This window comes from Trachemys scripta, chromosome 14 (genome assembly GCF_013100865.1).
Source record: "Trachemys scripta elegans isolate TJP31775 chromosome 14, CAS_Tse_1.0, whole genome shotgun sequence".
NCBI lineage: Eukaryota > Metazoa > Chordata > Testudines > Emydidae > Trachemys > Trachemys scripta.
In genome coordinates, this window is record NC_048311.1 from 36,645,246 (window position 1) to 36,668,680 (window position 23,435).

The 23,435-nt window shown below is 47.8% G+C and overlaps 3 protein-coding genes across 4 annotated transcripts in view; 1 reads left to right on the top strand and 2 right to left on the bottom strand.

Moving 5' to 3' along the window:
- The window catches only part of LOC117886991 (zinc finger protein 445-like), a 731,357-nt gene that overhangs the window by 484,431 nt on the left and 223,491 nt on the right, over positions 1 to 23,435 (top strand). The window lies entirely within an intron of this gene.
- Positions 1 to 23,435, bottom strand: part of LOC117886944 (zinc finger protein RFP-like) — a 90,109-nt gene that overhangs the window by 36,688 nt on the left and 29,986 nt on the right. The window lies entirely within an intron of this gene.
- On the bottom strand, positions 2,824 to 22,407 carry LOC117886932 (zinc finger protein RFP-like). 2 transcript variants are annotated; one of them, XM_034789092.1, is made up of 7 exons: positions 21,947 to 22,407; positions 18,276 to 18,371; positions 13,729 to 13,959; positions 11,449 to 11,471; positions 10,761 to 10,876; positions 8,379 to 8,429; positions 2,824 to 4,383 (listed from the first exon to the last, which is right to left on the bottom strand). In XM_034789092.1, the coding sequence occupies exons 1-7, from the start codon at positions 22,358 to 22,360 to the stop codon at positions 3,782 to 3,784; spliced, it is 1,533 nt and encodes a 510-aa protein (XP_034644983.1). In that variant the 5' UTR covers positions 22,361 to 22,407; the 3' UTR covers positions 2,824 to 3,781. The 2 variants fall into 2 exon arrangements, with proteins under 2 accessions (XP_034644983.1, XP_034644984.1); XM_034789093.1 differs by lacking the exon at positions 13,729 to 13,959.

Here is a 23,435-nt window from a genome sequence, read left to right on the forward strand (position 1 = left end):
GCCACAGAATGTAATCTGATCAGGGTTTAAATTCTTATAGAGCGTTTCCCGGAGCCCCCCAGGCCCTCCTCCAATATGCTATAAAAACTCCAGGGGGATTGAAAATATTTACCAGAGCTCCGCTCCGAACAGCTCTGGCTGAATTTAAGCCCTGAATCTGACAATCGATCCCCTGCTCGCCTGTCTCCCATTCTCATCCTCAGCGTTGCCTGCGGTGGCCCATGACTCCAACCCCTCCGGTATCCATGGGGCTCGGGGGTGGCATGGCATCACCGCAGAGGATAGCGTGCAGCTCCTTGTAAAAGCGCCATGTCTGTGGAACTGCACCAGAGCGACTGCTGGCCTCCCTCGCCTCCTGGTACACCTGGCGCAGCTCTGTGGCTTTCACGCGGCAGAGCTGCGGGCCCCTCTTGTAGCCCTTCTCCCCCACGCTCCAAGCAATCTGCTCATAGACGTCCACATTTCTACGGCTGGATCAGAGTCAGGCCTGCAAAGCCTCTTCTCCCCACAGACCCAGGAGATCCAATACCTCCTGTGCGGTGCAGGCAGCAGAGCGTTGGGAGCCTGTAGCCGGCCTGCTCAGCTGGGCAGGTGCTAGGGGAGCTCTCCATGCAGAGCAAGCAGGAAATGGAATTTCAAAAATTCCCAGTCCTAAAACAGGAGGGGCTTGTTCCTGTGTACCTGGCTGCTGGGCAGCGGAGTTCAAAACAGTAACCAGAGTGGGTCACAATGGGGCATTGTGGGACACCTCCTGGAGGACACTTAAGCTGATGTGGGCAATGCAGTGTCTACACTGCCACTGCGTTGACCGAACTATGTTGACATAAGTGCTGCACCTCTCTTGGAGGTGGAGCTATTCAGTCGACGTTGCAGGCGAGTTATGTCGGTGGGATGAACACTGTAGTATGGACGCTGACCTTATTAGGATGGCATAAGCTGCCAGACTTCAACCTAACTCTGTAGTGTAGACCAGGCCTTAGTTGCTTAAGTCCCTTTGTGAATCTGAGACTTTCTTTTAATGTTCTTCAAATCCTTTCTCTTTCCAGTTCAGTAAACTGGAGGCTTGTGTAAAGAGTAGGGGGAAAATGACACCCAATGAAATCCATTTATTGGCTTTCAGGGGCACGGTTTTAAGGTCTGATCTCAGAGGCTGAAGAGAAAAAAAAGGAAAGATTTTCTCTGAAAGAATAAATGAACATGGAGATCGGGGTCTTGTTATCAGCATCGTAAAGTGCCACTCGCCCCGATAAACCCTGATCTTTGTGCGTCTTATGCTCAGAGTCACAGAGGTCCGTGGGGCGGTGAGAGCCTGGAATTGGTTCCAGCAGAATCATCCCTTTCTCTACACCCAAGTTCTGTGCACACCAATGGTCTGGCTCGGCGGCTTTCCCCATTCACCACCTCCACCTCCCAGTGATGTTTCCCTGCCAGGAATCCTTCAGAGGCCAGCGCACACAGCACAATTCAATCTCTCAGAATTGTTGGGCAGGTCCTGTAGTTGTGTTCATGTCTGAAACTTTTCTGATCTGCAGACAGGTTCAGGTCAGGGTGAGCTGTTACTGGATCTCATGCAACCTCTGCTGGGGACACAAACTCCATATGCAGTAAATACTGGGCTTTCCCCACACCCTGGAAGAGACTCACATTTGCTGAGCTGGAATCAGTCCATTGTTAAAGTTACAGCCCTTGCAGGCTATGGTAAGACATGTAACCCAGCATGTACACCTAGTTGAGCTGGTAGGTTCATTTCCAAAGGCCGAGGGGTTCAGTGATTGAGGTGTGGGTCTGCTGTATTAGACAGAGACCTGACATTAAGGTGTACATTTCTAATGCGTGCAGCCCACGGGCCGCGTGTTTGAGACCCCTGCACTAGAGCAATTTGCCAAGGGGCGTGGCAAAGTCTCTGTCACTGATAAGTTTTAAATCAAGACTTGGAAATAATAAATCAAAATGATGCTCTAGGAATTATTTGGGGTAAGTCCCATGGCCTGTGTGACACAGGAGACTAGAAAATCAGTCTAGAAGATCACAGTGGCCCCTTCTGGCCTTGGAATTTACAAATCATCTTCCCAGCTTTGTCTGGAGTTCACCTTCTGCATCCTCTCTGCTCACATCTGCAAAAAGGGGGTAGTGATGATGGGTATCTCCCCAACGGTGCGATGCCTCAGCCAATACAAACTGCTGAGAAGCAGCAGCAGAAAAGATTGAGTTCTTCTGCCTTCCAGCCTGTAGGCTACAGGGTGTGCTGGGAGTCTCCCTCAACCAGCCATGAACAGGATTGTGCTGGTATTTCATACCTAGCCCACAGCGTTTTAATAATAGCTCATGTTGGGAGGGGCTGTTGACCAAATGACTCCAGCTTTGTACCCTTGACCCTACCCTGTACCCTCGGGTGGTGTATCAGGTTTCTAGCCAATCAGAGTGTGAATGTGAATTTAAAGGAAAAGGGGTAATTTGGTTTGGGAAAGAAATGCTACTGCAACACAATGGTACGGCTAAGTGCCACCCCATAATATCGCTGCAGTTGATAATGTGAGTTGGCTCTTTTATTGCCAGTTTCCTTCTGTTCCTTGGCAGCTGGAAGTTGCTAATGGATTTCTTTCACAGCGAGGATGTTGTTGCTTCTTTTCTTGCCCGGGAAAGCATCGCTTGATTCTTTGATTTTATTTACTCTTTCCTCAAACTTTGCTTTTAGAGCTTTCGCTTAAAGTTACTCAGCGGCTTTTCTTCAAGCCCCTTCAAGGCATTTGCTTGTGGGTCTGTCTAACGTTTCAGGGCAGAGCCGTACAGATCTAATACCCTTGGGACAAAGTCCAAGACCAGAAGATAGAAATAAACTTGATTCTGTGAATTTACTCATTTGAATCTACAGCATCCAAATAACCAAATAGAGCAAAATAGGAGCATTGACCTAGAGAACTGGAGGGAGAGGGAAACACCACTATGTTTTTTATATTCATAAGTAAAGAGCAGAGGACTTCTAAGTGAGTCAGAACTTAGGCCAGGTCTACACTATAGACTTCCATTGGTAGAACTATATCGCTCAGGGATGTGAAAAATCCACACCCCTCAGTGAACGCAGTCATACCGACTGAACTCCCGGTGTAGACAGCGGTACGTTGATGGGAGAGCTTCTCCCCTGGACATAACTACTGCCTCTCACAGAGGTAGATTAACTACACTGATGGGAGCAGCTCTCCTGTCAGCATAGGACCGTCTTTACTTAAGCATTACAGGGGCGCAACAGCGCTGGTGCAGTATTTTAAGTGTAGACCTGCCCTAAGACAGACAGGCTCTGCTGTGACCCTGAGAGTGGCTCCTGGTGTCTGCTGGTTGGCCAGTTCATGTGTGTCTGGAGGATCCCAGAGTTACAGAGAAAGGCATGTAAGTTGGCTGAGAAACTCCTTTCACCAGTATAATGCTGAGCAAGTCAGTCTTGTTCTCCCTCACCATTTTATTGTGAGTCTCGCAGCACTCAGTGTTTTTCTTAAAAGTCCCAGCTGATGGAGTAGATAGATTTGAGGGAGCTCAGATTATATTACAGATACATTTCCAGCCTTCATGTTTGTGTAGCAAAGATTGAAAACCGGAAACAAGAACACCCTGAAACCTGCGAAACCAGAAGGAAAAGAAAAATAACAAAAAATTTAAAAAGATGTTTAAGTCAATCTCATGATTGTGGGGGGCCTGACATAGTTTTTGAATGCTTGAGGCTGGCAAGATTGTGATTAGAATGGCAAAGTGTGATAGCTGTAATTTATATATTACCCATGTCTTTGCTCTACTTTAGATATCTCATATCGAGTGATCCCTGCTCCTCTGTCACAGGTCTTAAAAGGTATGCCTGCCGGTGAGCACGTACTGCCATGCCTTCCCGTAACCTTCTCAGAAATTCGACACGCCGGCGCCCAAAGAAGGGGATGATCTTCCCAGTGAAAGAGGATGTGAAAGTAAAGATTGGCTCTGTGCCAGAAGATGTAATGTCATAAAATGTAACTTTCTCCCCTTCATAATCCAGATAAACCCCAATGCTACTGGGGCTACAATGCAGGCCCAGAGCAGTCTTAGGGGAGGTGAGGGCCCAGTACTCATTCCCTGTACTCTGCAAACCCCAGATCCCCTCCTCTGGTGTACAGCTTATCACTCCCTCGTGTATCACAGACTCTTTGGCAATGCCCAAAACCCACTCATCTTTGTTCCCCACCTCCACTTCCCAGTAACATCTCCCTGAGGTGAAGCCCTTATAGCCCAGCACACAGGGAGCAGGGTAAAACCTGTTCTGTGGCACTAAATATCCCGTGTCTTGGTATTTCTGTAACACACTCTCATCTGTGGACACGATGGAACAGGGATTTGCCAGGTCTGGATCCGGAGTGGCCTGCACTGCAAGAGGAGAAAGAGAGACAGGAGAAGAGCGTTAAGGTCTGTCCACACTGCAGAGTTAACCCAGGCACTTACTCAGCTGCTAACCCTGATGCCCTTCCTGTCCAGATGCATAAACACCTCATCTGAGTTCAGGGGTGCTCTCCACCCAGCACAGGCACCGACTTTGTGAATGCTCCGGGGCTGAAGCACCCACAGAAAAAAATAGTTGTGTTCAGCACCCACCGGCAGGTCCTGTGGATTAGCTCCTCCCACTCTCACCACAGCACCTTCCACCCGCCGATGGGCCCTGCCGATCAGCTCCTCCCCCTCCCTTCCAGCGCCTTCCTCCTGCCACGGATCCATTGTTCAGAGGTGGGCAGGAGGTTTGGGCGGGAGGGGGAGGAGTGGGAGCAGGAAGAGGTGGGGGGAGGGGGCAGAATGGAGTGGGGCAGGAAGAGATGGGGCTGGGGTGGGGGCTTGTGGGCGGGGCCTGGGGCAGAGCAAGGATCAAGTACCTCCCTGGGAACTGGGGAAGTCGGCGTCTCTGTGCAGGCTAAACCACTGCAGTGCTGAGAGTCAGAGTCTGAGGCCAGAAGGGACCACCAGATTATCTAATCTGACCCCCGTATATCACAGCCACCAACCCCACCCAGCACCCACCTACCCCGAACCCCCAACATTAGCCCAAAGCAGGACAGCCTACAGCAGACTGGACTATTTATGTGCCACAGGCAGAGAAGAGGAGGCACCGAGGTACCAGCGCCCGAGGCCCCACAACGCAGGGAAATGATTCAGTGAGATACCTCCAAACAATCCTGGTACGTCACCCGCATCCACGTGCTGCAGAGGAAGGTGAAAACCCTCCCCCCCATCGTCACTGCCAGCCTGACCAGAGGCAAAATAGCCCTCCTGTGCCTTCCCACAATTCCCCTGTGAAAGACAGACCAGGTACCCCACGAATCGCTGGGAAAGAAACACAGAATAGCTCAGCTCACGGCGGCACCACCAGCCATGGGACGTGCTCCCAGACGTCCTAGAGACTCAGCAGCCCCAGTGAGGACACAGTAAGTGAGGTCAGGCTCAGCAGCATGGCTCCTTGCACCCAGCCCAGGCTAACCCGGGTGCCGATCCCCAGGGTTCACTCTGCAGTGCAGACAGACCCTTCCAGGCAGAGCTCAGCCCTGGGGGAGGCTAGGACCATTTCTCACGCTCCCCAGTAGCCCCGGGCGGGCTGGGGTGGGCCCCGAGTGTCAGTCCTGGGGAGCTGCCTGTTGGCTGAAGCTGAGCAGGAAATTCCCCATCGTTCCCGCCAGGCATCTAAGAGGTATTGTTAGAAGGGGGTGAAAAACTGGGATATTTTTGTAATTTTTTTTAGGAAGCCTTTATGTGCCTCAGTTTCCCTATATGCCGTGTTGTTACCCAGTGGGTGAAAAGGGAGTGTTTGCTCTCGGGGCAGGCTAAGCTGCCCACGTCGCTGTCTGGGGCCTGAGGTCCTCAGAAGACAATGGCAAGTCCAATTGCCTGGACATAAAAACAGCAACCAGCCCCCTGGAGAGCTATGGACTTCCCCGCCTCTGTGACTGAGCTGCATCGCCCCAGCTCGGGAACAAAGGGGTGAAACAGACCTTACGTGTTGGCTGCAGGAAGCGGGGGGGGGCAGAGGAGCTGACTTCCTGGGGGGTGCTTGACCCCTGCTCTGCCCCAGGCCCCACCCTCACTCCACCCCCCCCCCACCTGCCCCTGATCCTCTCCCCTCCCCCCCCCTCCCGCCCACCACTGAACAGTTCATCGCAGTGGATAGGAGGTGCTGGGAGGGAGGGGAAGGAGCTGATTGGCCGGGCTCCTGGCAGGTGGGAGGGGAAAAAGGGCAGGACCTGATCCACAGGGCTGCAAGTGGGTGCTGAGCACCCACTATTTTTTTTCTGTGGGTGCTTTAGCTATGGTGCGGCACACCTGGGAGTATGAGAAAGCAGATCAGATGGACAGGGAGACAGAGCTTAAACAATGGGGTTTGCACAGCAGGGCTGGGCACTGGCTACCCCGAATGGACTACCACAGGGATGTGTAACAGTCTTCCGACGCACTACACTCATTTTGGGGAGGGAGCATGGTCTAGAGGTTAGAAGCCAGGACGCCTGGGCTCTATTCCTCACTCTGCTACTGACTTGCTGTGTCACCTCAGGCACGTCCCTTCCTCTCACTGCATTCCAGCTTCCCTTTTTGTCAAATGGGCATAAAAGATGCCAGGAATTCAGATGCTGTTGCTGGGGGCCATAAAAGGACACAGGTAGGTAACTATGAGATCAGAAGAGACCCCCTTCCCAGGCCTCCAGTGGTGCTCATGGGACAAGGAGGGGGACACAACACGGTTGTGGTGTTCAGTAATCCTGCTGGGAGCATGGTGCTTGAATGAAACCCTCTTTATCCAGGGTTCTGTATCACAGAGCTTCTGCCATGATCCTCCTTCCTGTCTGGGAAGCCAAACCACTTAAAGGTACAGTTCCCAGTACCACAGGGAGCACCAACCCCCAGGGAGAGAGAATGCTCCTTCAACTGATGGACCTATCTTCCATGAATTTATCCATCAATGGCTATTAGTATCCTGTCTTCCGACAGTGGCCAATGCCAGGTGCCCCAGAGGGAATGAACAGATGAAGTAATCATCAAGTGATCCAGCCCCTGTCGCCCATTCCCAGCTTCTGGCAAACAGAGGCTAGGGACCCCATCCCTGCCCATCCTGGCTAACAGCCATTCATGGACCTGTCCTCCATGAATTTATTTAGTTAAAAAAAAAAGTCTGTTACAGTCTTGGCCTTCACAACATCCTCTGGCAAGGAGTTCCACACATTGACTGTGTGTTGTGTGAAGAAATACTTCCTTTTGTTTGTTTTAAACCTGCTGCCTATTAATTTCATTTGGTGACCCCTAGTAATTATGTTACAAGAAGGAGTAAATAACACTTCCTTATTTACTTTCTCCACACCTGTCATGATTTTATAGACCTCTGTCATATCTCACCTTAGTCATCTCTTTTCCAAGCTGAAAAGTCCCAGTCTTATTAATCTCTCCTCATATAGCAGCTGTTCCATACCCCTAATTGTTTTTGTTGCCGTTTTCTGAACCTTTTCCAATATATCTTTTTTTGAGATGGGGCAACCACATCTGCACGCTGTATTCAAGATGTAGGTGTACCATGGATTTATAGAGAGGCAATATGATATTTTCTGTCTTATTATCTATCCCTTTCCTAATGATTCCCAACATTCTGTTTGTTTTGAATGCCACTGCAGTCCTGATTCCCTGCCTGGTTCAGTACTGGCCTTAGCACGGTCTCCCCACAAGGGACCTTCCACCAGCTGGGGATGGATGGAGCCCAGCACGAGTCCATACTCCTGACACTAGGGGAGGAGGGAAGTATAGCATAGGAGCTGGTGGGAGATGCTTCCTTAACTCGTTATTTCCCAGTTTTCAGAGCTTGAAATATGGGTTCCTTTCACGTTCTGGTAGAGTACATGGCACTGATGGTCAACCTGCACTCTGTGTTAATGACGTTTTCCAGCAGCGAAGCTTGTCTTTCATACAAAAAATAAAAATAGAGGAAATTTCTAGTCCTGAGAGAAGAGCAAAATGTGACCTGAGTGTGCCCTAAAGGATGATTATTGGACCTAAAAAATGTACCCTACTTTCCAATTGTAAATAGTATGTGCTCGTTCATACATCACAAAATGGGAATGGGCGACAGGATGAATCTCTGGATAATTCCCTGTTCTGTTCATTCCCTCTGGGGCACCTGGCATTGGTCACTGTTGGAAGACAGGATACTGGGCTAGATGGACAATTGGTCTGACCCTGTATGGCCGTTATTATGGTATAATGATCCCTTCTAACTTTGGGATCCTTGACTCTGTATTGGTGGAAACCTCTTGTTTGAATTCAAGAAGCTTCTTCTAAAAAATGAATCCTGAGATTTTAATTAATAATTGTTGTAGGAAAATATCCTCATGAAAACTTACCCTCTTTCTCTGCCTTTGAGATCAGAAAGTTCAGTTGATAGGGCAGGGTTTCTAGGGAAAGAAAAGATCAGAGGAGAGGTGATTTCCCCGTTTTTTGCAGGAAAATAGCCTCATGAAAATGGGGCTGGATTCACAAAGAAACTTAGGCAAGGTGACGCTTAGCATCACAACACCCAACGTTTAGGCACCTAGAAAGTCACTGTGATTCACAAAGCAGCAGTCAGGCACCCAGGCAATCTGTACCATGAACGGGGAGAGAGATGCGCCTTGGAATGAGATTTATAAAAGTCAGCATGCTAGACGACTCCCTGCTGTGGGAAATGCCAAGTCTGGGGGGGTGCTAAGCCCCGGCCATCTCAGGGAGTTCAGCAACTGAGTCTGGCCAGCACTGTAGGTGCCTCTCTCGGCGTGGGATTCTCAGCTGCGAGCCCTCTCTTGGTGTCCAGCACCTGGGCCATTTTTTTTGGGCAAGAAGCCTGCGGGGGTGGAGAAAACCCACCTTGCTCATAACTTTTACCCCAGTGGTTGGAGCACTCAGCTGGCCTTTGGGAGACCCCTGGTTCAAGTTAACCCTTTGCCACAGAGGGAGCAGGGATCTGAAATGGGATCTACCACCTATCAAGGAGTGTCCTAACTTCTGGGCTGTAGGATTTTCTGATGCCGGGTGCCCACATGCTCTCCTGGGGGAGAGGTTCCACTGGGAATAATCAATAATTCATTGGGCCAGAGGCAGAGAGAAATCACAAGAATGTCTCTGTAGCCAGGTGGTTAGAGCATGCCCTGGGGAGGTGGGAGACCCAGAAGCCTGTCCCCCTGCTCCATTATCTATACACAGTGATCAGATTCAAAAGGGGAGACAGAGGCCTATATCAGACGCCTGTTGGAATCCCTTCTTCTTCTTCTCTAGGGAACAAGGGATTTGAACTGGGGAGCTCCTACATCCCAGGTCTGTACCCTAATCACAGAGCTGTACGTTATAAGGGAGCTTCTCGTTCCCTAGGGCCTGGTTCTTTTGGGTAAGTTCACATATAGGGCCTGAGCCAGTAAGTGTGCTCAGAGCAGGCATCTCAGATTGGGGCCCTGTAGACGAGTTAGGAGGAGGAACGCCTTTCTTTCCCCTAAAAAAACAACAAAGAGTCTGGTGGCACCTTAAAGACTAACAGATAAGGTGCCACCAGACTCTTTGTTGTTTTTGTAGATACAGACTAACACGGCTACCCCCTGATACTTTCTTTCCCCTGTTCGTGTATCTCTCTGGGGCTTCAGTGTCTGGACGGCTAGACTGGAACTGCAGGGCGCATGCACAGAGGCAGAAACATAGGTGCCTAGGGAATATTTACCGCAAAAATAGAGGTGATGAGTGATTTTAGGCAGCTGAGCAGGGGGCTTTGTGAATCGCAGTGTGGTCTAATTCTGGGATTTAGGTGCCTAAAATGGCAGGTGGACCCCCAAGTCCTTTTGTGAATCCAGCCCATACCCTTTCTCTCTGCCTTTGGGTTCAGAAGTAAGTTCAGAGGGTCGGGTCTCTAGAGAAAGGAAGGACTGGAGGAGGTGATTTCATGTTGTCTTGACTGGTGACATTCCCACTGTTAATTAATGTAACTGTGCTTGAGAGACAAGCTTTAGAGCTTACTCAGAGCTCTTCTTAAGGTCCATGTAGCTCAAAACAGGAGTTGGTTCAATAAACGCTGTTACCTCCCACATCTTATCTAATATCCTGGGACTGACATGACTACAGCAGCACTGCATGGAACCGTGCTGTAATTCTGAGAGACAGCCCAAAGGAAAAGACCATAGAACGAGAGGCAGATTGGAATGGGGAGACCTTTCCAGCGAGACCAAACTAAAGTGAAATTATCATCCAAAATATAATATCTTGCACCTCTCCATCTCCCACCTTCTTCCAAGGATCTCAAAGCACTGGGCAGCATTCACTAATTAGCATAACAAGGTAGGTTGGCCATTATTTCCTCCTTAAAGATGGAGGAACTCGAGGTACAGACTCTGGGATTTTCAAAAGGGCTGAGGCCATATGGCAGCTAACTCCCATTGACGGTCAGAGAGATGGGTGCCTAAATCCCTTAAGTTACTTGGAAAATCCCAGCCAGGGAGATTAAATTCAACATTTTCTAAAACATCTGGTGATTGTGTCTCTCTGAAATTCTGAGTGGCCAATTTTGACAACCAGGGTTGGGTCTGGGACAGTCCAAGTAGAGGCCTGGCGAACTGGCATCAACCCTGAGCCCACCCCATCCCACCCACAAAGACGTCTAGCTGGGACGAGCTGAGAACTAATAGACCAGAATCCATCTCCTTCCACAGTCAAAGACACATCTCGATGTACCATCACCGTAGCATGAACCCAGATAACTGTTCAGTTACCTTGGAATTTCTTCAGAGCCTCCTGCAGACAAACATTTCTTTGGGAAGAGATGCCGGCTCTCTCCCTCAGGTCCTCTGGCACGGCCACTGGTTTCTCGAACTTCACCTTCTCACACCTAGAGGGGGGGGAAAAAAAAAAAACATTCTCTAAATCTTTTCTTTCTTTTGTGAGAATGAGTTACCAGAGGCTGCTCTCTTGTGGGCTCATTGTGAGCCTCTAACTCCCCACTGGTGAGTCAACTGCCCTCCTCTCTGGAGTATTTAAATGCTTAGATCCTCAAATGGGGGTTAAAGAGAGTAAGGGGTCCACAAGCTGCCCCTCAGAGAGAAGGGCATAATCTCGTGGGAAAGGATGCTCCAGTGGTTAAGGGGTTGCTATAGGAGTCTGCAAACCTACGTTCCACTCCCTGCTCTGCCACAGCCTCCCTGCATGACCTTGGGCGAGTCACTTAAGGGCCTGATTTTTAAAGGTGCCTCCTGGGATTTTCAAAAGCACCTAACCAAGCTAGGCTCCCAACTGCCAATGATTGCAATGGGAGGTGCCTAACTTGCTTGGTGGAATTTTCCAAAGCAGCTAAGTGCCTAGCTACATGTCAGGTGTCTAAATACCCTGCAAAATCTGACCCCGGGAGTCCAATCCCCTTCCAACATCATGACATGTAAGGGGGGGTGGGAAGGAGTTACGTACCTGCTCCAGGTGCTTCTGATGTCCTAGAAGAGAGAGAAGGGAGAAAAACAAAAAAGAGCTCAGTGCCACGAGCCACAAACTGGCGATCGCTCCTGCTCTGGAGAGGACTCACTTGGCCATCCCTAGTTGAGCTCTAGATGCAGTTCTCTGTAATTGCACCTTTAAAATTCCATTCACAGACTTTGATGGAATGGGGCCCCTAAGCATGCACCATGATTTTGGGGTTTCTCCTTCTAAATTCTATTTTGCCTGTGCCAATGGCACTTGCTCAAACAGACTGATCAGACACATGAATCCCTGACTTCCACATGCAACTGCTGTGTCCAGTGCATTTGCCTTTCTCCATGTGTGCAATTCTGGAAGCTGGATTCATTCCCATTTCTTAATAGGCCCTGCAAAGAACTTTGCTTTCCTAATCTCCCACTTCCTGGAAACTGGAGTTGTGCCGTTTATTGCGTCCAGATCATTAGGGCCCTTCGTTTTCAGTTTTTATTTTAGTTAAACACTGATAAATTACCAGGAAAAATTACCACCACAACAAAAACAGCTGAAAATCAGCACAAAAAACTATTAATTTTTCTAGGTGAATACTGGGGTTTATTTTGGTGGATGGAAAGATGGGGAAAAAGTATTCAGTAGATTAATGCTTTGAATTCTGTTCATCACTGTGGTTTGCTGCAGAACTAAAACAGAGCTCAAAACACAATGCCCCCCCTAAGTTTAAGAAAACAATAGATCTCTAATCCCCAAATAAAACTTTTCATTTGAACCAACAGTTTACTGGTGTAGACTTAGAACTATTAGCCTATTTACATTTGATAATTGGGCCACACTATTTGCAGCGCATAAACTCAAGTTAATCTTTTCGCCTGTTTTTCTTTCTTTAACCCTTTTGAATACTTCCTTGTGTTCTGAAACGTATTCTGATACAGATTTTCATTTTCTTCCCATTTTAGTGCGTCAAATCTTTAACCCATTGTCTGCTAACAGTTTGAAATGTGTACGTGGTGGGTGTGAGATTGATCAGTACGTTCAGATGCACACGCACTTCAGACCTTGTGTGCGTGCCTGTTGGTTAGTGTGTGTGTGTGTTGTGTGTGTATCTTCTAGAACAATATGTTCTTACTTCAGCAGGCAGCTTTGCATATACACACAGATTAATGTATTATCGTAATACAGAGATCTCATGCAACGTATTGTATTTTCCTAATAAAACAAGTTTTTTATATATATTTGAATGATACAAAAGGAGGATGAAAATCAGAAAAAACTGAATGCTACTTTTTTGTAAAACCCAGGAATTTTTTGGTAAAATTGGTTTAACTGAAAACAAAGGGGCTAATATAAATTTCTTGAAGTGCTAACGCCCCATATTTTACACAGTACAAATTAATGAAGACTAGGAAACTTTTGATAAATTTTGTTGTTTTGGAATTTTGAAATCTTTGGAATAGTAGAATGAAGATTTGCTTCCTGTACTGGTCAACTGATTCTGGAGACATATGCTCTATAATACTGTTGAGAAGATAGAAACCTTGATGGTCATTAGCTTTAGAGGCAATCAGCTTCTGGAACACACCTAATAATCCAGGAATTTTGTCAGCTGCAGCACTTGCTATTGTGTTGACACCCTTCTCTAAGTATGCCTGGAGGAGTCTCACCAAAGGAGGAATGTTTCCTGTCCTTTCCCACAGTACTGGCTGGAGGAGATGAGGAAACAATGCCATGTAGGATGACGGGATGTCATTTTTATGTATTTCCAATAGTAGAGACATCACTTGAAACACGTATGGAATAAACTCTTGCATATCATTCTGTAATATCTCAGTAAACACCATAAACAAACCTTATCGACAAGCATATTGATTCAAACGTAATGGTTAAAGTGAGGTTTGCTTGGGTTCTTACTGACAGCCAGCAGTTTCTGTGTAAGCTAAGCGATGAGAGAAGGGATATATGGGATTATAGCTTCCTGTAGCAGAGAAAAACTTCTCGTGACAGCTTTCATAATATACTCATTTTCAGATGAGCCAGGAAATGTCAGGGCTTATATATGATGTATCAAAAAGGCCTGAGACGTCTGCCTTTAAAACATCAAAACTGTTTCCACACTGGAAATATTAGAAATGTCAAATTTTGTTTTCCCTCGCTTTGCTAAAGGAAATGTTGACAGTCTCCACTGTGGAGGGAGACCTCTCCAAGAACTCAATAAACTCCAAAGCTAATCACTCAGAATCTCTCCCTTCCCTGGGCAGGGATCTGGGTGTCTAACGGTCTCACCTGTAGGAATTGGCTTGTTGGCTGCTGACACTTCTCTTCTATCTCACTGATCAAGTCACTGAGACGGGAAATCTCCTCAGACACTTTGGTGACATTTTCATCCTGTGTCTTCACAATTTCCTTGTCCAACTCTTCCAGATGGGCCAGCAGGAGTCGCTCTTGCTCCTCCAGGAATTGCCGCAGTTGCTCAAATTCAGACATGATCTTCTGCCTCTCAACTTCTCTCTTTCCCTATAATGAAGAGGCAAACAGGAAAAGGACAGGTCAGGGACTAGGGTTCCCAGATGTCCAGTTTTCGACCAGAAAGTCCAGTCAAAAGGGAAACCTGCAGTGTCCGGTCGGCACTGCTGACTGGATATTAGAAGTCCGGTTACCCAGAGGAACTGGCTTCCAACACCAGGGGAGCCTGGAGGAGCACTCAGGGATGGCTCTGGGACGGGGGAGAGAAGTGTGGGCAGCTCCCCCGTCCTGCCCCAATCACCCCTCTACCCGCAGAGCATGGCTCTCCCTCCCCCGCCCCAGTTACCTCCACCACATCCCTAGAGCCCAGCTCAGCTGGCAGAGGGAGGGAAGTGGAGAGAGCAGCAAGCAACAGTGAGGGGGAAAGAGGATTGGGGGGCGAGGCATCGAGGGAAAGAGGCAGAGCCTGGGACGGGGCAGGTTCCAGCGCTTAGCATCCGGTTTTCACAAATGAGAAAGTTGGACATTGTTGTCCCACAAACTTATACAGGATCGTTTTAGGGGTCAAGACAAAGCTGCCACATTTATTATTAATCTGTAACTATTAGCAAATACCTCAATGCTTATACACATACACACACACACACACACACCCCAAAAATGTTCTGCAGCTGCTGGATAGTTACCGGTCCTGATTGTAGTTTGAGTTCGCAGCTTGGGATCGTAGCTCGTGGCAGCTAACTGGCCAGGAAAGCTGAGCACGAGGAGGAACTGGGTCTCTGTCAGGCGTGCACCGATGCTCCTTGATGTTGATAGCAGAACGTTACCCAAAATCTCTCGTCTCACCCTTCCTTTTTTATAGGAGTTTAGTTTGGTTTCAAAGTCTCTAGGTCTTGCTGTGTCAGGCCACCTCTGGATTTGGTGCTTGATCACCCGTCAATTGCAGGCGTGACTGTCAGCCTGGGACCTGGCTTTGATCTTCCTTCTGTTTTTTTCTTTTTAGGGTGGATGCTTCTTGCTTGAATTAGGGCTGTTGTCTTGTTCTTCAGCCGTTGGTATTTGAACTTTATTTCATCAGGACGGGCTGGTGCTGGAGGTTGATTCTATCACCCATACATACCTCATTCACACATCTCACCTAGACTAATAAAATTACAGTATGGCTTGCAAAAATGGAGGCTGCAGCACAAGCCTTCTACAAAATGGAGTAAGCATTTTAAAATGGGTTTTAAATTACAATATTGCACAGAAATTACAATGTAGACAAAATGGCAAGCGTAATGAAATGGTGAACAGAAGTTACAATGATACAGTGAATAACTAAAAACAATTTCATTCACATCGGTTCTACAACATCCCAGACTATCCCCATGTCCCTGTTAGGAACAGTTCTTAAAGCCCTCTTTTCATATCAACCTACTACAAACATACATTTGAGATTTCAGGAGAAAATGCCTGATAGTTTCTAGAGAGAAGTTTTTCTGATAGTCTCTCAGCTGGCCTGAATGAATAACATGTTCCAAAGTGCCTTGGTGACTTAAGAGTCCAATTCCCATTTTCAAAGTGACTTTTGGTTCTTAGGAGCCTAAATTTCTTTGAAGGTGACTTTTGAAAATAGAACTTAGGTTAAATTTTCAGAAACAGCAAAATCATTTAGGAGCTGAAACCCATTTAAAAAAAGTGTATAAGGAGCTGTTTTAAAAGATATTTAGGTTTCTAAAGAGACATACAAGCCCTGAGAGGGATTTTCAGTATCACTTAGTTGCCTAAGTCCCCTTAACTACAGAGGACTTTAGTTGCTTTTGAAAAATCTCACTAGGCCTCTCTCTGCATTTTAAGCCCCTAAATGTCTTTGATGCCTAGTCGTCACTTACCGGCTGGTCCGGCGGCACGCCATCGATGTTCTGGGATTGATTTATCGCGTCTGGTTAAGACGCGATAAATCGATCCCGGAAGTGCTCACAGTCGGCGCTGGTACTCCAGCTCGCCGAGAGGAGTACGCGGCGTCGACGGGGGGAGACTTCCGGCCGCGTCTGGACCGCGGTAAGTTCGGACTAAGGTACTTCGAATTCAGCTACGAAGTACGAAGTCCGGACTAAGTGGGGACCAGGCCTGAGAATCTGGCCCTTAACCGCTTGCAAAATTGTAAACCTTAGGGTCCAAAATCACTTAGGCACTTTTGAAAATGTCACCCAATATCTCTAAAATGATGAGTCTTCAGGTCTGAATGGCTTAGTATATTCTCAAAAAGAACAGGAGTACTTGTGGCACCTTAGAGACTAACAAATTTATTAGAGCATAAGCTTTCGTGGGCTACTGCCCACTTCTTCGGATGCATATAGAGTGGAACATATATTTGAAGTGATAATCAAGCTAGCCTAGTACAGACAGTTTGATAAGAAGTGTGAGAATACTTACAAGGGGAGATAGATTCAATGTTTGTAATGGCTCAGCCATTCCCAGTCCTTATTCAATCCTGAGTTGATTGTATCTAGTTTGCATATCAATTCCAGCTCAGCAGTCTCTCCTTGGAGTCTGTTTTTGAAGTTTTTCTGTTGTAAGATAGCCACCCGCAGGTCTGTCATTGAATGTACATTGGCCAAACCGGACAGTCTCTACGCAAAAGAATTAATGGACACAAATCTGACATCAGGAATCATAATACTCAAAAACCAGTGGGAGAACACTTTAACCTGTCTCGCCATTCAATGACAGACCTGCGGGTGGCTATCTTATATATATGTTCCACTCTATATGCATCCGAAAAAGTGGGCAGTAGCCCACGAAAGCTTATGCTCTAATAAATTTGTTAGTCTCCAAGGTGCCACAAGTACTCTTGTTCTTTTTGCGGATACAGACTAACACGGCTGCTACTCTGAAACCCTGTTAGTATATTCTGCTGATCATCTAGAGTCTTTCAATGGCAGAAAGGTTGGAAGGGAGGGCCTGACTCAGAATCAGGAATACATTGGCAGAGAGTTGTGGAGAAGACTGAAGGAAACTTCTGCTGGTTATCCACACAAAATGCCAGGTACAACATATACTATGCAAAATGCTTTTTCTCCAGCTCTTACATGTTTCATCTGTCAGTCTGTTACTTACATTGTCCCAGAGGAAACCAGTCATATCTGGTTGTTATAGATGGAGATTCAGGGGGAGGATTTCAGTGATACAAAACAGCCACTGGGTACCTAAGTCCTATTGACTGTCAATGTGAATTAGGCACCTAATCACCCATACATGCCTTTGAAAAAAATCTCCCCTCAAATCAGTGTTTGTAGCTGGATTTGGACCCACTGATGTGTGGGGAATAAGATCAGTGCTTTGAATTGAAACTGCAAGCAAGTGGAGGAATCAGCCCGGGGGAAGATAAACAAAGACAAACATGATTACACCCTGTAAGGGGCAAAGTGCTTGAGGTTATCTAATACATCATAGCTAACCTTGATCTAAGTAGGGCGACTAGATGAGAGGAAGAAAATATTGGGACACATCTGGGGGGTCGCCGGCGGAACCAAAAAACACCCCCAAAAAATGGAATGCCGCCAGCGGAGCAAAAAACAAAAACAAAAAAAAACGCACTGCGAAATATCGGGACAAACTGCGTCGGAACGTGGGACAAACGCCTAAATATCGGGACAGTTCCGATTTTATCGGGACGTCTGGTCACCCTAGATCTAAGCTGGACCTTGCTCCTAGTTAGCACATTTTATCTCAGTTTAACTGGACAAGGTGAACCCTACACACCACACTAGGGTCAACTTAAATTAGGTTTAAAACGTTTCCATGTCAGGGGTTTACACCAGTATAAAGACATTATATTAAAAAGTGATTTGAGGTACATCTGTACCACACAATGTTCTGGTGGTGTGTAGAGGATGTACAGTATATGCCCCTGCTAACAGGGGCAAAATAGCAGTGTAGATGGTGAGGCATGGCTTAAGCAAGTAGAGTCACGATATGCCTGAACCCTCTGGGTATAAGCCCTACGGACATGGCTCTATACGCCCCCAAGCAGGGCCTCCCCCATCTACACGGCTATTTTTAGCAGTGTAGTGTCCCACTGCCCCCCCACACCGCCAGAGCCTTTCCCCACCACAGGTAAAGGCTGCAGAAGTGGGGAAAGGCTCCGGCAGCTCTGCTGCCTCCCTCTGCTGGAGCCTTTTCATTCACCCACCACAGCGTGGACACAGCCTGTGCTGTGTAGCTACACACGCCCTGCAGGTCGCCCCAGAGCTGTGCTGTGTAGATGTCACCATAGCTAAATCAGGCAGTGCTGTGTATAGACCAGGGCTGACACTCTCCCAGCACAGAGAGATACCAACTCTGACTGATGTAACTGCTGGACCATAACAATGGGCACCTACCAGATATTCCTGGCTTTGCTTCTCTCCATCCTGTTTCCACTCCAGAAGTTCTTCTCTCTCTTGCTTTAGCGTGTTCAGTCGGGTTTGAATTTGATCCTGAGGCAAGAAAAACAATGTTTGGGAGGGTCAGGTGGCTGTGGAGTCTGTCCTCACAGATACATTTATATACATTGCATGTCCCTCTCAGGCTGTCCCACAGACAGTGGTTGTGGCAATGTCACAATTGCCTCTTGAGAGGTGGGAGATTCCGGTTCAAATCCCTTCTCCTCATCAGGCAGAGGGAGAACTTGAACCAGGGTCTCCCACATACCAGGTGAGTGCCCTTCCCCCAGGCTAACCATTATGAAGAAGGTCTGCTACCTCCTCCCCATATGTTTTGTGTGGAGTGACACAAGTGCAGAACTCCATCGTGCAAATAGGAGAGGGGTTCCCAGGTGTGGATCACAGAGACAGGCGCATTCCTACACCAAACTCTGAGGGGGCGGGACTTAGGACACACCCCTCTCAGCAGCATCTCCCATTGTAATCCTGTCAATTACAGGCCAGTAAGCCTAAGGGCTTGTCGATAAGTACAGCGCTGCAGCTGTACCGATACGTCTGTGCTGCTGCAGTGCACGCGGTGGAGACGCTCTATGCCGATGGGAGAGAGCTCTCCTGTTGGCATAATAAACCCACCTTCACAAGCGGCAGACACTTAGGGTGGCAGGAGAAGCTCTCCTGCTGACATAGCACTGTGCACATGAATGCTTATGTCACTCAGGGAGGCAGGGCCGGCTCCAGCCACCAGCCCAGCAAGCAGGTGCTTGGGGCGGTCCCTGGAAGGGGGCGGCACGTCCGGCTCTTTGGCGGCAATTCAGTGGTGGGTGCCTCAGTCCGTCTCGGAGGGAAGGACCTACTGCCAAATTGCCACTGAAGAATGAACCGGAGGCCTTAGAGTTACTAATCGCGATCGCAGATTTTTTTTTTTTTTTTTGCTTGTGGCGGCAAAAGCTATGGAGCCAGCCCTGCAGGGAGGTGATATATTCACAGATTAAAAAGATGGAGTGTTCAGCTTGGAAAAGAGGAAACTAGGGTTGGGGTGGGGATGTGATAAAGGTCTATAAAATCATGGATGGTGTAGAGAGTGAATGGGGAAGCTTATTTACCCCTTCACATAACAGGAACCAGGGGAAATTAACAGGCAGCAGGTTTAAAAAACAAACAAAAGGAAGTACTTCTTCACACAACACACAATCAATCCATGGAACACATTGTCAGGGATGTTGTGAAGGCCAAAAGTAGTATAGGATAGTGTTCTGCTCCCATGCAATGACAGGGAACAGTATATGAAGAGATCTGGATGTCAGAGAGCAACTTCCAGGGAAGGGAGTTTTGGTAAGAGTGTTCAAAACACTTTTTTAAAAAGTGTATATTAAACTCTGGAGCCTAATGAAAAATTGGGAGAAAGGGACTCCTGGTTAAAAATACAACACTCACAAGGTTCATAAATATTGTGTTCGATTGTTTGGCATGGGGGAAAGGAGCACTTCCGAGGTGCTCTGGTACTGAGACTCAACATGGTCCTGGGAATCAGCCTTTTTCTTCCTTTAATCTTACTGTGGCACTAATACAGTCCACTTTGTCCTTAAAGCTAGAGTGGCAGACAGCACAACGGATTCTGCCGAGAGCGGACTGCTCTGTCCAAAAGGCTTTTTAAGGTTCCAATCCACTTGGGCTTCATGGGCCCTAGAATGTTACATTGAGTTTGTGGTTCAAATGGATGCATAAACCCAAAGCAAAACTTTGAAGTATGCGTGGGTGGGATGTGAACCACTGGCTTGGGGAGGCTAGCCACCAGTCCAGCCCTATCTGCCCGAGGCCCCATCCCCACCAGAGCCCCCCCCACTGTGACAGCTGGCCCCTCTGCCCCAGAAGCGCCAGGCAGCACCAGCACCAGCCCCAGCTGCCTGGAGTCCTGGGCTGCAGGCCAGCCTCCCGCTAACCCCAGCCCAGCGAGTGGGGGAAAGAGATGCAGCATGCTGGTGGGAATCAGGAGGGGTTTGGGTGGGGGCAGGGCCACGCTGGGCTGTGTCTCCCCCGACTCCCCACTCGGCTGGTCACTTTGCTGCTCCTGAAGCATTCAGCAAGCCAGGGAAAACAAGAATTCATCATCCTGGTTTTTCCTTGAGGAAAAAATTAAGCAGATTAACCTTAATTTTTTAAGCAGAAATCTTTCAGTGCATCTTATGCTTCAGAAAGAAACAGGAAACGAACCCATTGAGAACTGCTGCTTCCAGGAAGCTGCAGTCATCAGATATGAAATGCTCAGGCTGGGCTCAAACACCGGCTCTCACAGACTCATGGACTTTAAGGACAGAAGGGACCATCATGATCATCTAGTGACCTCCTGCACATTGCACGCCACGGAACCTCACCCACCCACTCCAGTAATAGACCCCTAACCTTTGGCTGAGTAACTGAAGTCCTCAAAATCATGATTTAAAGACTTTAAGTTACAGAGAATCCACCATTTATCACTTCATTGATACAATGTACTTGGTATACAGAATAAAATGCCAGCTATGCCACGTGTACCAGGAACATTGGTTTTGCACCATTCCACTGGAACACCATTTTCATTATTTATTATTTGTATTAGCATAACATCTAGAAGTCCCACGCATGGGCCAGGACCCCAAAGTGCCAGGTGCTGTACAAACAGAACAAAAAGACAGTCCCTGCCCCCAAAGAACTTACAGCACTTCTAATAAACCATCTGACTTCAGTTGTTCAGATTTTGATAATGGCATCACGGTTACATTTTGGAGCAGAGGTGTACCCAATTTGGACATTAGTATTCTAAAAATGTTGTGCTGAGAAGTACTTACCAAAGTGAAGTATAAATACTACCAGTACTTCCCTACATGCCAATGGCAGTGCCAACATTACTGAAAAGACCAGAGTTTAAAATTCGAGAGCATATTCTAGTACTGCTGAAATAAGCAATCTTATGCTGGCGTTTCCATCCTGACTGTATCAAAATTAATACAACAAACGGAGATAGTGCTACTACAGTCGTGTGCACAAAACCACTGATTCGGTTTATGTAGTGTGACGTGATAACTGCAAAATGAACATTCTCTCTTCAGCACTGACCAATATCAGTGCACTGCCTAATTAACATCACCATTAATGGGACATGGTTAATATACTGTGGAAACTCAGCTGTGCGGAGCGGTTTATAATGTGATTGTAAAGCAGTACCTGACAGGGGAGATGAGAGGCTGTGTGGTCTAGTGGCTAGAGAACGAGGAGGGGCATTGGGGGGCCAGGGTTTAATTCCTGGTTCTGCTACTGAGCTGTTTTGTGAGCTTGGTCAAGTCACTGCCCCTTCAGTGCCTCTTTCCCTCTTTTTCGCTCGGCGGAGGGGGGGGGGGGGCGATCGTCGGGGGCCTGATCGTCCGCTGGGGGCCGGGGGCGCTGATCCCGGGGCCCGATCGGCCGCCTTACCGCTGTCCACGTCCTCCCCCTTCCAGCCAGGGCCCTGCTCCGGGCACCAGCTCTCAGGGGCGGCGAGGGGGCGCGGACAGGGGTAAGAGGGGTGTAGCTCAGCACCCCGCTCCAAAAACTGTCCCAGCGCCACTGCATCCACACCTGCTCCCAGCCCCGCTCCCTGCCCGGCCGTGTCCTACCTTGTGCTCCCGGGCAGCCTCCTCTATCGGGACCACCCTGTGAGCGTGGTGCGCCTGGGACTCCCTGCAGATCACACAGATGAGCGTTTGGTCCTGGTTACAGAAGAGTTTGAAAGGCTCCTGGTGCGCGTTGCACAAATCTCCTCCTGCTGCTGCTGCTGGGACGCTCAGCTGCTTGGCGATTTCTACCATGTTCCCCAGTTGTCTGTTTGGCCTCAGGGTCCTCTGGGGAAAGGTCTCTCTGCACTGAGGGCAGGAGATGTCTGCATCTGGTCTCTCCCAGCACTGGGTGATGCAGGCTCGGCAGAAACTGTGCCCGCAATCTAAAGACACTGGATCCTTGAAAAAACTCAGACAGATGGAGCAAGTAGCTTCATCTCGGAGACTCTTCAGAGGATTCCCGGCTGCAGCCATGGCTCCCTGCAGACAGTGTAACAAGGGAAGTTTAGTTTCCTGCCCGACCCAGCAAGCAGCCTTGTAAAGCAGATTGCCCAATCGGGAGCCAATCAGGCTCTCCGGCGGGAAATTCTAAAAACAAACAAAAAAACCATCAACACAGACACAACACACCAGAAGCCACACACACCCCCACCCCCCAGAAAAGCCCCCAAACAAGCAAGATGCTACTTAAAGAAATGAATAGGCAATTACATACACAAAGAAGCCAATAGAGGCTTGCTGGGAGCAGGCTTGGCAGCTTTCTTTCTACACCACAGAATAAACCCAGGCTCAGATTCAGGTTTAAGGCCAAGACCCTTTCTGTACCTCCTTTGTAAAGCACTTGGAGATCTAGTGCAGGAAAACACTATATAAGAGTGTTACTAATCCCTAATAGTTAGAGATCATTTTAAACCTTGACCAATTTATTCCTTCCAAAAAAATTATTCTCATTAATTTAACTATTCTAACTCTGGGATTTCTAGTTATTCATATAATCAATATCCAATCCCTTTTTTTTGTAATCTTGCTAAATTAACAGCCTCAAAAGCTCCATGTGGCAATGAGTTGCATGGTTTAATTACATGTTTTGTGTAAAAGTATTTCTTATTGGTTTTGAAATTGACCCCTTTCCATATAGCTCAGTGGTTTGACCATTGACCTACTAAACCCAGGGTTGTGAGCTCAATCCTTGAGGGAAGTAACAGAGGGTCCTGTGGCACCTTTGAGACTAACAGAAGTATTGGGAGCATAAGCTTTCGTGGGTAAGAACCTCACTTCTTCAGATGCAAGTAATGGAAATCTCTAGAGGCAGGTATAAATATTTCAAATTTGGTTTCAGAGTAGCAGCCGTGTTAGTCTGTATCCGCAAAAAGAAGAACAGGAGTACTTGTGGCACCTTAGAGACTAACAAATTTATTAGAGCATAAGCTTTCGTGGACTCAGCCACGAAAGCTTATGCTCTAATAAATTTGTTAGTCTCTAAGGTGCCACAAGTACTCCTGTTCTTCTTTTTGCGGATACAGACTAACACGGCTGCTACTCTGAAACC